Genomic DNA, 15,007 nt, shown 5'->3' on the forward strand with positions numbered 1-15,007 from the left:
TCAGAAGGCTTTTAACAAAGTCCATCATGAAAGGCTTTTGTGCATTGCAAACTGGTTAAAAGACAGGAAACAGAGAGTAGGATTAAATGGTCTGTTTTCACAGTGAAAAAGGTAAATAGTGGAGTGCCTCAGGAATCTGTACCTGGACCAGTGCATATATTTATAAATGATCTGGATAGTGGTACAATGAGTGATGTGATCAAATTTGCAGATGACATAAAATCATTCAGAGTAGTTAAATCACAAGTGGATTGTAATAAATTGCAGAAGGACCTTGCAAGACTGAAAGATTGGGCATCCATATGGCAGATGAAATATAATATGGACAAGTAGAAGATGACGCATATAGGGAAAAATAATCCATATTGAAGTTACACGATGTTAGGTTCCATATTAGGAGTTACCACACTTGAAAAATATCTGGGCGTCATAGTTGATATGATATTACATTGAAATCATCGGCTCAGTGTGCTGTGGTGGTCAAAAAAGCGAACAGAATGTTGCCAGATGGGAATATGCAGGTACACCTCGGACAAATCCAGAAACTTCAGAAACTCCCTGACTGTACTGCCATTATCTCTAAACACAAGGTTTCCATGTGAAAATGAATCATAAGCAAATGATGGTTGACCTTGAGATACAGGATGAGGCACAACAAAATAAATGGAATATAGGCCCGTATTTTTTTGACACTTGGGCACTGAAACCATAGCCCGCAGACTGAGGAGTTTTGATAATGTACACCACTGCCTGTCTCTTCTGCAGACAGTTGCAGCGAGACACCATGAACATGTGCAGAGGAAACTGCTAAAGTCCAGCGCATAGCCATCATGTATCACCTCCAGAATCCACTGGTCTGACAAGATTTCGACCCACTTCCAATAAAACAGAGAGAGTTGACCCCCTATCTCCTGTTCCCGGGGGTGAGTCAGTACACCTTCACTGGGAGGCTCGGAGGGCTCCACTACCAAGCCTGCACCCTGTCTGGACTGCCCGGGACGAAAGGACTGAGACCTACCCAAAGATTGAGCCCTCTGAAAGGCCACTCCTCTGTAGGTCGAAAATGTTTGGATCTCATGCTGAAGGAGCATGGCATCTGTTTCTTATCCTCTGGCAACCAAGGAACCTGGGACTCACCCCACTTATTGGCTATTTTCTCCAGCTTGCTCTCAAACAAGATGATGAGGGAAGAAGTAAAATAAGTATCGGGGAGAGCAAGATGGCTGCGCTATGAGGTAAACGCGAAAGAGGTGCTCTCCATTCGATTATCTTTGCTATATTTCCTCTTCTAATTGCAGCAACAAAATGCCGCACATCAAGCGAAAGGCTAAGGTAAGGGAGATATCGACTTCATCTCCCTTACCGGAGACATCACAGCAGCGGATACCAACATTTTTCGTGCCAACATCTGGGATCCTGCCGGTAGAGAAGGCCGCTGAAGACACCGACACAGAGCGGGTATCGGCGCTACTGGCCGAAATATCTTTGAGCCCCGGCGCTCCACGCACTCCTCCTCCACCTCAACATTTGATTTCTTCAACCGGCAGAGAAGAAGAAGGAATACCTGAAATTTCCAGTGGAGCTGAACGAGATAAAGTTGATTCCTTATTTCAGGTGAGGCCTTCTTTCTCGGTAACATCCAGGGACTCTGATAATCTGGGACCTTTGGCAGAGGAGAGGAGAGGAGGAATCCAGGCTGTAGCGGGTGAGGTGGAATCCGAGTCTGCAAGGAGCAGTATATTTTCATTGGAGAAGCCTGCAGAAATCTCGCTAGAATCTTTATGGACTGCCATAAAATCGTTGGAGGTGGCAATAGTAAATCTGACTAAAATAACACTGGACTTCAACCAACGTTTTGTGAATATTGAATCTTCTATTTCTACAAATAATATTAAATTGGAGCAACTGGAAACACGGATGGGAAATATAGAAACTTGGCAACAAAGATTTGCTCGGACAGATATTCTTAATGAGAAAAGGTTTGAAAGCATTGAGAATGCCTTAAAATATTTAAATCTCAGAATTCTTAAATTTCCCACAATTGGAAATAATATCACCATACGACATGTTTAAAGAATACCTTATACAGATTCTGAAAATGCCTCAACAAGCAATTGCAGTTATTTCTAAGGTTTATTATCTTCCCTCAAAAGTTAATACTGTTACTGGAACTAAGCCAGCAGAGGTATCATTGAATCTGATGGACATAATTGAATCAACACCTGAAATGGTAATATCTAATAGATCAACATTGCATGTTACTTTCTCTTTTTCATCTGACCGAGACGCAGTGCTTTGATTATTTATGCGATATCGTACAGCACTTTTTCATGGAGAGAAGATATGGATATACCCTGACTTGTCCAGAACAACCCAGAAAAGGAGGAGAAAATTCCTTGGACTGAGATCAGAGGTGGAAGCTATAGGGGGTAAAATTATTCTTAAATTTCGGTGTAAATGTGAGATAATATATTTAAATCATAAATACGTCTTCTTTGAAATATCACAGCTCCGAGCATTCTTAGATTCACATACCCAAGAGAACTTGGGCACTGGGCCCGGAGGTAGTTTGAATGTATACCAGATGGTTATATCTCTTATTTCAATTGTTTAGAATATGGGGAAATTCGGATTCCCTTTATTTTTCCTTTTTTTACCACTTTATTGCACCTACTCTCCCACTATTACTTGTGCTTAGCAGATAAAATATTATGTTAATTTGTATTTCTAAAGGAATATTATTGTATCTGTGTTCATCAAACTAATTTTGTTTCTATTCTGAAAATGCATAAATTAAAAATTAAAAAAAATAAATAAGTATCGGAGGGCTGGGTAAGGCGAAAGAAACAAAAAAAAGGGACTGAAGGTAGAGCAAAAGAAAAACTAAAGGAATGAGTTGGGACTGGTTAGATTATTGTAACGCACTTTGGCTAGGTTTACCTCAATGTACTCTCCGCCCATTGCAATTACTACAAAATGCAGCCGTAAGGGTATTGACTGATTTGATAAAATATGATTACATTACATTGTTTTAAAAAATCTGCACTGGCTACAGATACATTTTAGAATACAGTATGTATTGAATTATTTATTGTTTTGGCTGTTTTTATGTTGATTTTACCCTGTTTTAAAGTTGTAAACCGGTATGATTACACTGGAATACCGGTATATAAGTTGAAATAAATACATAAATAGAGGATGAGAGGAAGACTAAAAAAAATGTGGAAATGGGAATGAGAGAGGAGGAGAAAGGGGGTGAAATCTAGAAATGGGAAAAAAGGACAACATATGTCCTGGAAAGCTATGTACACCAATGTTCTTAGTATGGTAAAGTCCCAGAACTAGCAGCAGTCATGGAAGAGGCTGACTTGGATGTACTGACTGTCACGGAAACATGGTACATGGAAAACCATGACTGAGATGTAGTTATACCAAGCTACAATCTATTCAGGAAGGATAGGGTAGGAAAAAAGGGAGGAGGGAGGAGGAGTGTTTGTTTTTGGTTATATTTCTGCACCCCTGTTTTCTGTAAACCGACATGATGAGAACGAGTTCTTGAATGCCGGTATAAAAAAACCTTAAATAAATAAATAAATAAATATATATAAAAGATAATATCAAACATTAGAACTGCACGATTTACAAAGTAAGAAGGAGGCACTGTAGGTAAACCTGGAAAGAGGGATGGAACATCTATTAATATTGGTGTAATATACAGACCTCCATCACAGACAGAAGAAATGAATATTTAATGGAGGATATTCACAAAATTGCTGTGAAAGGGGATCTGCTATTGCTAGGGGATTTCAATCTGCCAGATGTTGATGGGGACGTCCCAGCTGCAGTGTCTTCTAGAATCAGGGAGATCCTGGATTCTCTGCAGGGAGAACTGTTCTGCCAACTGGTAATGGAACCCACAAGGAAGGGGGTAATACCAGTGGGAACAGCGTTTCTGATGTTATAGTGGATGATCATCTTTGCTGCGATCGCCAGATAGAATGGTTTCATATTAGAGCACAGGCAATGAAGGTTCATTCGAAGGCAAGCATCCTAGACTTCAGGAAACTAACTTTGTTAAAATGAGAGAGTACCTCAAGGAGTCATTAGTGGGATGGGAAAATCTGGGGGAAGTAGAAGAGCAGTAGGCAAAACTAAAAGGAGATCTTGTAAGGACAACTAACCATCTTGTTAGGAAAATAAATAAAGGAAAGAGGAAAAAGAGGCCGCCAGATTCTCTAAAGTAGCAGCTGAAAGGTAAGGAAAAAAAAGGTTAGCATTCATAAACTGCAAGAAATCGCAGAAAGAGGAAGACAGGCGACAAAATCTGTAAAAGCTAAACAAAGCTAGGTAAGTTGTCAGGAATGTAAAGATACAAGTGGAAAAAAATAGCAAATTCAGTAAAATGGGCAAACGACTTTTTTTTTTTTAATATGTTAGTAATAGAAGGAAGTGCAAAAATGACATTGTGAGACTCAGAGGTGGGATTAAAAATAAGCAGAGACTGATGAGGAAAAAGCAAAATTGCTAAACAAATATTTCTTTTCAGTGGGCCAAGAGTAGGACCTCAGAAAACTCAAATAAGACTGGAAGAGAGGTAAACTTCAAATGATTTTAAAATACTGTGTTCACGAGGAGCTAGTTAAACGTAAAGTTGATAAAACAATGGGGCCGGACAGGATACATCTGAGAGTTTTACGGGAACTTAAGTAAGTTCTGGAAGCTCCGCTTCATTACCATTTCATTGCTTCTTTAGAGTCAGGAGTACTTCCAGAGGACTGGAGACAGGCAGATGCGGTTCCTTATCACACAACTGGAAGTAAAGAGGAGGCTGGGAACTATAGGCCAGTTAGTCTGACCTCTGTGGTGAGCTAATTAATGGAATCATTGCTAAAAGAGGATAGTGCAGTTTCTGGAAACCAATGGGTTACAAGGTCTGAGGCAGTATGGTTTCCAAGAGGTGGTTTTGTCGTACAGATCTGATCAGTTTCTTCAGTTGGGTTACCAGAGAGCTGGTTCAGAAGAGAGACTAGACGAAATGTACTAGGATTTTGTTAAAGCCTTTGACATGGTTCTACACAGACAACTTCTATAAATAAATCAAGCTCTCTTGCTATGGGCCCTAAAGTGACTGATTGGGTTAAAAACTGTTTGAGAGGGAGGCAACAAATTGTAGTGGTAAATGAAGTTCACTCTGAGAAACAGGGCTTTACCAGCAGTATGTTACGGGGCTCTGAGGAGCAGGGCTTTACCAGCAGTATGTTACGGGGCTCTGAGGAGCAGGGCTTTACCAGCAGTATGTTACGGGGCTCTGAGGGGCAGGGCTTTACCAGCAGTATATTACGGGGCTCTGAGGAGCAGGGCTTTACCAGCAGTATGTTACGGGGCTCTGAGGGGCAGGGCTTTACCAGCAGTATGTTATGGGGCTCTGAGGAGCAGGGCTTTACCAGCAGTATGTTACGGGGCTCTGAGGAGCAGGGCTTTACTAGCAGTATGTTATGGGGCTCGGTCCTTGGACCGTTTGGGGGTTTTTTCCCACCATTTTAATAAGCGACATTGTGAAAGGATTGTTGTGAAAGGGTTGTCTTTTTGCAGATTTAGGCCCCCACCTCATCTGCTGAGTGGTATAAATATGTTGTGACCTTGTTGAGTTTCTTTGAACTAAAAAGTTAAAATAGAGGTGGACCATGATTATACTCAGCATATAGAAAAGTAATCTCCAGTGAAACTGAAATATGTTGGGGATCCATTTTGCTTACTGCAAGGCATGAGGTATTTTTGTTATGAATCCTTAGAAGTATACAACACAGCCTACAAGGATCTCAGCCGATCAGGAGTGAGTTGCATGATAGGAGAGTGACTCTGTTCAAGCCCCAGCGAGAGGGGATAGAGAGAGTACTACGGAGAGGACGGGCATGCTGCAGCTGCTGTACAGTTGAGAGAAAGAGGAAGAGAGACAGAGAGGAAGAGACTGCAACCTGACACTGCAATAAGATTTCTGAAATTACAGCATCTATGGATTTCCAGTGTCCAATAGACGGGTGTCGTGTGAAGTGGATGCCAGAGAGTGCAACAGTGGAGTGAAAGGCCTGTTTCCCCGAAGGACAAAACAACGGGGTTGAGCAAGCAAGGACCAGAACAGACATATGGGTGACACTGTATTAAAGAGTAAAGATATCAACAGAAATCTTAAGAATAAAGTAAACTATAACTTTGAGTGTCTAAAGGAAGAAGAAGAAAAAAATACTCTAACTAGAGATCTCATGTTTTTTTATCTCAATTGCATATATTCTATACACGTTGAGCTTCTATGGTTCGATTTTATATACTGTATATATGTAAAGTGTATTTCTCCTATTACAAAGTTCATCATATTGATTTAGTAAAGTTGCAGATATTTATTCTTCTCTTTCGAGGGAGGTTGGAAAAACTCTGAGCACACCTTATAGGAACTAGGTCTGAGCAGTCGTTCATTTAATGGTAAGGAATTATGTGGTGTGTAAAGAAAATCCTCCAGTACTGAAACAGCTGGCCCTGAAACTGCATTTGGTTTCCCTCAACCCCAAAAGAACCTGCAGAGTACATTGTGCTTCTGGTATTATAATTATTGCTCCTCTTTGTGATGCCCTTTCCTCAACCAGCCTAATAACCTGGAGTGGGGCTTACACGAATGATACCAAAATCTGCAACAGGATAGACAGCCAGGAAGATGTAGAGAATATGAAGGAGGGATCTAGCAAAGGTCAAGGAATGGCCTAAAAAGTCTGACAGCTAAGATGTAATGGCATAAAATAGGGAGTCATGCATTTGGGCTGCAAAAACCCAAGGGAATGGTACAGTATATGGAGTGAAATTCTTCTAAGCATGAAAGAAGAGTGGGATCTGGGGGTGTTTGTATTTGATGATTTTAATGTAAGGGACTCTACGGTTCCATTACTATTAAGTCCTGGGCAAATCCTTGTACCAGTTAGTGAAGAATAATTAGGAGAGGATCCATTCATGTGCAGTCCCTCCCTTTGAGGCTGCTGGAATGGACGTCCCCTTCAGAGGTTTTAGAGCTCTGGGGGGGGGGGGGCAGTATAATTTGCAGTTCTGGAAGAAGGCTGAAGATTTTTGCCCAAGTTGTATTTTTGGTCTACCTGAGGACAAGGATGCCATCTTGCCTGGGATCTTTTGGGACAGGTCAAGGGCTCCATTGCTGTACTCTTCACTCAAGGTGCAGAGTGATTGTCCTGGGAATATTTTTATGTCGCAGGAGCCTTGCTGGACACCTGGGCCTTTCTTGGACTCAGGGAACCCTGGGTTTGGGTTCTGCTCCCTGAAGTGATGACCTGCTGCAAGGAACAACTCCAGTGTTAGCATTTTTTGGGGACAAGAAAGACTTTTGATTAATTGCTCAGCAGGAAGATTTTTGCTCTCCTATCTGGAGAAAAGGACCAGCCCAAGCTGCAGTTCTGTCTTGGATCCCTCCAAACAGGGATCCCTATCGTGTCAAAAGGAAAAATCTACTAACTGTGAGTAAGAACCCATTTACGTCTTGGAACACACCCATCTGGCGACTTCACCACTGGGGGAGAGGGGATTTATTCTCCGTGCATGGACAGGATTTTGGCCATCTTTGAAAGGGGTTTTCCCGAACATTTTGGGATTACCCTGCTCACTGGGACCACCACTTTACCTAATCCAGGAGGGAGGCTGAACTCCTAAGGCCAAGACCTCGAAGATACACTTGAGACAGAATTCGAGCTTGCGGTCCTAAATATCTTTAAGAGCCGTGGCCCCCACCACGGGAATAGTGGTGTACTTAGTGACCACAGACACAGAAGAATCCACCTTGGGAATTTTAAGCATTTCCAGGCAATCCTCGGGGAGAGGATTGAGCTTGTCCATAGCTCTCCCCACTCGGAGCCCCAACTCGGAGCTTCCCATTCCCAGAGAAGCAGCAGCTTGTGCATGGGATGGAACGGGAAGGTGTGTGGAGGAGCCCTAAGTCCCGCCAGGACCGGGTCCACGCATCGCAGCCTGAGTGTATCTACTGAAGGACTCTCAATCCCCAGCTCCTGTAGGATAAAATGAATGAGCGGCTCCAGCTCTTCCCTCTGAAATAAGCGGAGAACTCGGGGGTCATCCCTTTCGAGAGGGGGCGGTTGTCCCTGACAAATCCGCATCCGGATCCTGGTCCGGAGCTGCAGGTGGAGCCAGCCCCAGGGACTATCCACACCCTAGCAGACCCTTGCGCATCCGGCGCCGCGGGAGTGAGCAGGGAGGGCATCCATGGGATTTTAGCGGGAGGAGGACCGGGGGGGGGGGGGGGGGAGTTCCTCCTCCTCTTGTAAACTAGCCAGATAAGATTTGTGCATTAACAGCACAAATTCCAAAGAAAAATGTGGCCTGGATTTTCCGGAGGGAGGAGGGGTGGGGAGGGAAAGTCAAGACCGCATCCTGAGTCCGCACAGGGCTTAAATCGGGAAGAGAAATATTAAAATCAGGCCCCTCTCCCTCCTGCAGCCCCGAATCGGGAGCTGCAGTGATTCCCAAGATGGCCGCCGTTCCCACAGTTTGCCGACTCGGGAACGGCCTAACCATGCAGTGGGAGGACCGACCCCAGGTCGCTGGCTTGATCACCGCCAGGGAGGGACCTTCCCCACCCGGCAGGCACCCCGAACAGAGCCCTTCGAGGGAGAGCTGCGATGCAGGCTCCCCGCAGGCAAGGCAGAGATTTGAGCGCGGCATGAAGGTAAGAACAGCCGCGAGGCAGAGAAAAAAACAGCTGAGCTGTGCTGCCTTGATGAGCGGTGCAGGAGAATGAACCCTGCTTGCTCCTTTTCTGTCAGAAATAAGCTGCCGAGTAATAAAAACACCCTTTAAAGATGTAGTGCCTCCATTTTTTTTTTTTTTTTTACTTTGAAATGCAGGGGAATGAACTTCCCTGCTGGCACGGCCGGGGAATTAAGCGTCCCGGGAATGAGGCAGCTACATAGGGGGAGTGACTGGACCACCAGTATCGCCCCAACACAAGGTTCACTGGGAAGAGAGCCTAGGCTGCATAACACAAGGGGCAAGCCCCTTGTGTTATGCAGCCTAGGAGTGAGGAGACAGCGCTGTCTCCTGAAGAAACAGAGCCTTTTCAAACTTTGACAAAAACTTTTTTTTTTTTTTTAAATTTAGAAGGAACAAGAATAATTACTTGATCTTGAAAGAAATAGAGGAAAAAGAACCCCAAAGGGCAAAGGCTAAGTAATAAAGCCAGGAAACCACAGGGTGAGCTGCCTGCATCTGCTGGAGACAAACAAATATTGAAGGGTTGCAGGGTAGGCTCTGTCCTGATATAGGATACCCTTTCAGTTTTGGGCTGTCTCCATCTGCTGGACAGGAGGCTCAACCCACGGTCTGCACTGATCTGTGTACGTACAGGGAATAAAGGTTTTAGTCTCTGTAGCAAGCGCAGTTTTGCATAGCCCAGATTGATTAACCTATTAATTTGCTTCTTCATAGAGAAACTCTCATCTAGTTGAATACCTAAATTACGTACTTGATCTTATAAAGTGATGTTAAAAGTACCAGAGCAAGAACAGATGGTTTATCCATAGAAAGATTTCTGTTTTGCCAAATAATTTCAGTCTTACTGGCATTTAATGTCAATTTAATATTTGGCAATACTTGCTGAATAGCTTTCATGTAAATAGAAATCAAAGAAACAGTATGATCAAGTGACTTAGTAAAAGGGATGTAAAATTGTACATCATCAGCACAGAGATGAAATGAAATTCCCAAACCTGCTAGCAATTTACATAAAGGAAGCATATAAATATTGAATGGGGTGGCCGAGAGGGACAGGCACTGCGGCACGCCAGTTTCAATACGGAACACATCCTCCATGTCTTAGTTGGCTCAATGCCATTTGGGTTCCAAGTGTGCTTTTTGCTTTTCTGCAGGGTTTTGTGGTTGGCACCACAGCAATGCATGCAAATATAATAAACCTTGTTATTTTAAGAGATATTTTTATTTCAGAAGACTAAAATTTGAATGTCCTTTTTCACGTAAAATCTGTTAAAGATGCATAATTATTAATTGTGTTTGGAGAGAGCCGTGGGGAGTGGGGAGGCCTCAAACCTGTAAGTTTCACTTAGGATGTCTTGCACTGGCCCTGGTCAGGAGCCGCACACAGAAAGTGGAGAGAAAAAGGCGACTATAGCAGCAGCCAGAGCCACAAAGAGGCCGAGGGAGGAAACCGAAACAGCAGAAGATTGGGAACTGGGAGAGGGAGATCAGTGACATAGCCCCCAAATTGTTAAGTCTGACTGTATTTACTGTCCCATGAAAGGGAAAATGCCATAAACCTCCCATGGTACAGGGAGCAACCCACAGAAAGCAAGGGAGCGCAGATTTATACCCCCAGATACACCACCTGAAAAAGCTCACTCTTTGGGGCGCTAAATCTCATTGGGATAGACCACACTTGGGGTCTCTGGGGATGAGGGTGAACATAGAGAGACTCAGAAGTAATCTAAGGAATTATTTCTTTATCCAGAGGCAGGTGGAGGCTGACAGAAGTAGTGCAGACAAACAGGTCAATACAGTAAAGTGCGGCTGTGGTTACCCTGTTTCTAACCCGCCTTTTACTCACAATTTGACCGCGTTAGCCCAACCCGCGATTCACTATCCCCTTTAACCCATTCTTACCGCCTCTTTAAATCAACGAGTAACCCCTTCCGCCCGCGGCATGTATATGAGATGTAAACGATCGGATTAGCTATTCCCCCCATTCAGTAACGTGCGCCCCGACTATCGCCTTTTTAACCTGCAGTTTAGCCGCGCGTTTAACCTGCTAACTTACCGCCTACCCTTACCCCTGCGTCAGAGGCAGGGGTAAGGGTAGGCGGCAAACTTTCCCCCAGCCCTCGCTCACCTGCCCTGGCCGGTGAGCAAAAAAGGGGGCCCAGTCCTCTCTACCCTCCTCCTGAAGCAACGAAAGCGAAAAAGGAGAAAAGCGACATGTGACTTACTTTCTTGCAGCCCTCCGGAGACGCGCCGCGGCTCCCCTGCGTCCCGGGGGCTGCCCCCTGCCTCCCGGGGACAGCCGGCGGCGAAAAGACAGCCGGCGGCGAAAAGACAGCACGGGCGCTCTGACACGATCGCTCCAGCTGCGGCCACTTCTCCTGCGTGCATTTAGCCTGTGCGTGCAATTTGGCTGCTCAAGGCGTGACGTCACTACGTTTGGCGTCACAGCATGTGACGTCACGCCTTGAGCAGCCAAATTGCACGCACAGGCTGAATGCACGCAGGAGAAGTGGCCGCAGCTGGAGCGATCGTGTCAGAGGGCCCGTGCTGTCTTTTCGCCGCCGGCTGTCTTTTCGCCGCCGGCTGTCCCCATGAGGCAGGGGGCAGCCCCCGGGAGGCAGGGGAGCTGTGGCGCGTCTCCGGAGGGCTGCAAGAAAGTAAGTCACATGTCGCTTTTCTCCTTTTTCACTTTCATTGCTGGCCATCCCGAGCGTAGGAGAACTGTCCACTTCCTGGTACCTGTCATTTCAAATGTCATTTGAAATGACAGGTACCAGCGCACCCAGGTTACTGTATAGGCGCTGATTAGCACTCTATACAGTAAAATGGATTGCACGGGCCTAACCCTTCTCGGACGCGGCTTGCATTTGCAAGCTATTTAAATACAGTATCAAGCGGTAGGTGAGCCGGACTGTGCGTGCGGCAAACGCAGGTGCGCCCGGCACTAACGCAGCTCTTCCTACCGCTCCTTACTGTATCGGCCCGAAAGACAGTATACGAATTTGAGAAAGCACAGGGGATCTCTGAAGGACTGGAAGAGATTGTGGAGCTGAGTAATTGGATAGGCAAACTCTCAGCATCAGTTTTCCACAGGTAAATTGGTGGCAGTAAAAATGTAAGTACCTTGGGGACAATAATCAGAACTGCCCATGTTGATGCAAATCCCACAAAAATAATCAAACAAAATTCCACTGGGTAGTTTTACTTCATTTATTAGCTATAGAAAAAGTACCTATAGAAATTCACACCTGCTCTTTCTGCAGATAGGTATTCTGGCAAAAACAATACCAGCTCTTAATATGAAGGAATTAGTGAATCTTATACTAGAAAAGCCAGTTTCCATCTGTCACACCTCTTTCCATAAAAGGAGCGTGGCATTCCACCCAGAGAGCTGCTTAATGCTCCCCACCCTTTGAGTCGCTGATTACAGCTCTGGCTGCATTGCTAGGCTGCTCTGGACACCACACTGAGAAGGAAGTTGAACTTTGAGCTCATTAACTGAGCGTCCATTTTCCTAACTCGTGCATAGCCACATCTCCTGGGCACCTGATGCCATGAGCATGCTAGGGCCACATAATTTATCCCTAGCATGTCCTTTTTAGTGCAGCAGCTCATTTACCTGTTACATCGGGCACCCAGGAGCGGGGGGGGTGAGCACATGTTGAAAAAAAGTGCGCCCAGTTTGGACGCACGTTTTATCGCGCTTCATATTGCATCGGCCCCGCAGTGTAATCTGCTTGGTACCGAAGTCACACTCGGAGGAAGGGCAGAGTACCAGCAGGTTTAGACAAATGGCAGATGGTTTGCAATTACATAAGAGTGATGACAACAAGCAATAACCAACCTCAATCATGCTGTTGCTGCTAATGTGCCCTTAAATAATAGAAAAGTGGGTAGTAGCCGGGAGCAGGCGTTAATAGCTGAGTGCTCCTAAAACTAGTGCAGAAAAGCAGAAAAAACTGCTTTTCTATACTGCCTCTTTCTTAATATCATTGCGATAAGTAGGAGGAAAAACTAAAGTAAATTAACAAAAAAACAAAACGCCAGAAGTCGGGTGCAGGAAACGGATGCTCAATTGTCAAGCGTCCATTTCCTGAACCTTTGGCTATGCGGCGTTTAGGAAAACAGACGCCGATAAAATCGGCGTGTTTTCCTAACCAGCAGACGGCCAGCACTCACGGGCTCTCGTTAGCAAGGAGGCGCTAGGGGCATGCAATCGACCCTAGCGCCCCCTTGCTAACATGACCCCCTAATTTAAATACTGCATGGCGCCCCCAGGAGGGGCGCGTGAGGAAAGCAGTCGCATAAATATTGCATCGGCCGCAATGCTTTGTCACTTCATTGTTTTAATTTTGACAAAGAATGCTACCTGAGTCTTGCTAGTCATCATTTTCACAAGCAAAAAGTTTTGAAAGCTGTTTTTAAATCAAATGAGAAAATATTTTAGCAAGAATGTTGGCTGTTTGTACTTACCTCCAGTCTAAGTCTTTGCGATACCATTCCTATGTCAGCACTAACGAACACCACTCGCCTGGAATCATCTGGCTCTGCCACAATGAATGCCCTGCTGTACTGTCGTGTATGAATTCCCCCAGCCAGCTGATCAGCACTAGCATATCCCATCTATCATATAACAAAACAGGAAGCCACATAAAGCAGATAATGTTAGTTATGCAATAAAATTAGCTTTTGATTATTTGAATATTTAGCCTTTTATATCCATCATACATATTAAAAGTAAAATATAAAATTATAAATGCCCATTTACAGCCAGAAACATAATTAAATATTTGACATATTTTCAGACATTCAAATACACAACTGTTAAATCAAGATATGGGTTAAAGGCAAAGTTTATAACAACCCTCTGAAAAGCAATGTAACTGAAGTAGAATGCAAACTTTGGAAAGGCTTTCTCAGATTATAACATCATCAGACGACAGGAAGACCCAATCTAATGATGACCATTCATACAAGAATTCTCATAGAATTCTTACCACTTACATGGTGCAGTAATTGAATATGATTAGTCAGCATTCCTTAGATAAGTTGTCTATCAAAGAAACATGTCTACCAAAGTCTGCATATACAGCTAATTAAAAATACTCAAGACAAAGCAAGCTCTACTTTTCAAGCACATAAATTATGAAGAAGTTGTTATTTATGGTCGATCTATATAATAAAACAAACTGCATCTTTACTCACTTCTCTTGCTATAACCTGATGAGACATGCATTTTGAATTTGACACAAGAAATATGGATGGCATTGATCAAAAACACAGGACATGATGAGGCATGGAGGAATAGTCTAATGGTTAGAGCAGTGGGCTGAAAACCAGGAAAACCATAGTTCAAATTCTGATTTACAAAGGCTTTTCTCCCATTCTGTGTCTATGGGAAAAATGATTAGTAAACAACCTCCTGAATGTTAAATACAGTTCTAATGTTAAATACAGTTCTAAGATATTTGTATGTATTAGGTTGTTATCCTGTAAACCGGAGTGAAGGCAAACGCTATACTTCGGTATATAAAAGAATCCAAATAAATAAATAAATAAATAAATAAAAGCCCTCTGGGAATAAGGAAATACCTACAGTACCTGAATGTAATTTGCTTTGAAGTGTCATAAAAGGTGGAATGTAATCTAAAAATTATATATTTATATTTTATGATTTTCAAAGCCTCATTTGAAATACAAAAAGGGGGGGAACAATCAATTGGTCAGTTATCAATGACTGACCAATCTGGTTATTTTTGGCATATTTCACTTTTTCATAAGGGGTCATACAGGCCTGCAAAATAGATCTGTATGATACATACCAAAGGAGCATCTGCTAAAGGTCCAGTGCAGTCGGCCCGACCAACACCAATTAGGTACCCACCAGAGTCACCACTAGAAGTAGTGGTAAATGAAGGAAATTCATCTGTGCCTATAATGTATAAAGGTAAGAAAGCAAATAAACTAATTCAAATGCTTTCTGAAAAATCATTTCATTTGAAGAACCACTGAACAATAATTTCAAAAGTTTAGTACAATTTTCAAAAGTCATTTCCGTGCAGACATGGGGGGTCTTCGAAAACTGCCTGCTCTCTGTGTGCAGTAAAGTTATGCACATGGTGTCATTTCACACGTAACTTTTCCCAAAACTGAGAAGAGGCATTCCTGAGGAGGAATTTGCATATACACATTTAGGTTTGTATTTTTGTAAACAACTCACTGAAATTTA

General features: G+C 43.6%; 1 protein-coding gene across 3 annotated transcripts in view; it reads right to left on the reverse strand.

Annotated features, from left to right (window-relative positions):
• Window positions 1-15,007, reverse strand: part of LOC115095720 (putative neutral ceramidase C) — a 149,808-nt gene that overhangs the window by 110,146 nt on the left and 24,655 nt on the right. For all 3 annotated transcript variants that reach the window (XM_029609793.1, XM_029609792.1, XM_029609791.1), the window contains exons 3-4: window positions 14,601-14,710; window positions 13,252-13,401 (exon numbers count right to left, since the gene is read on the reverse strand). In XM_029609793.1, the coding sequence (XP_029465653.1) occupies window positions 13,252-13,401; window positions 14,601-14,710 (260 nt within the window). The remainder of the gene's footprint in view (window positions 1-13,251; window positions 13,402-14,600; window positions 14,711-15,007) is intronic.

Source organism: Rhinatrema bivittatum, chromosome 7 (genome assembly GCF_901001135.1).
Source record: "Rhinatrema bivittatum chromosome 7, aRhiBiv1.1, whole genome shotgun sequence".
Classification (NCBI taxonomy): domain Eukaryota; kingdom Metazoa; phylum Chordata; class Amphibia; order Gymnophiona; family Rhinatrematidae; genus Rhinatrema; species Rhinatrema bivittatum.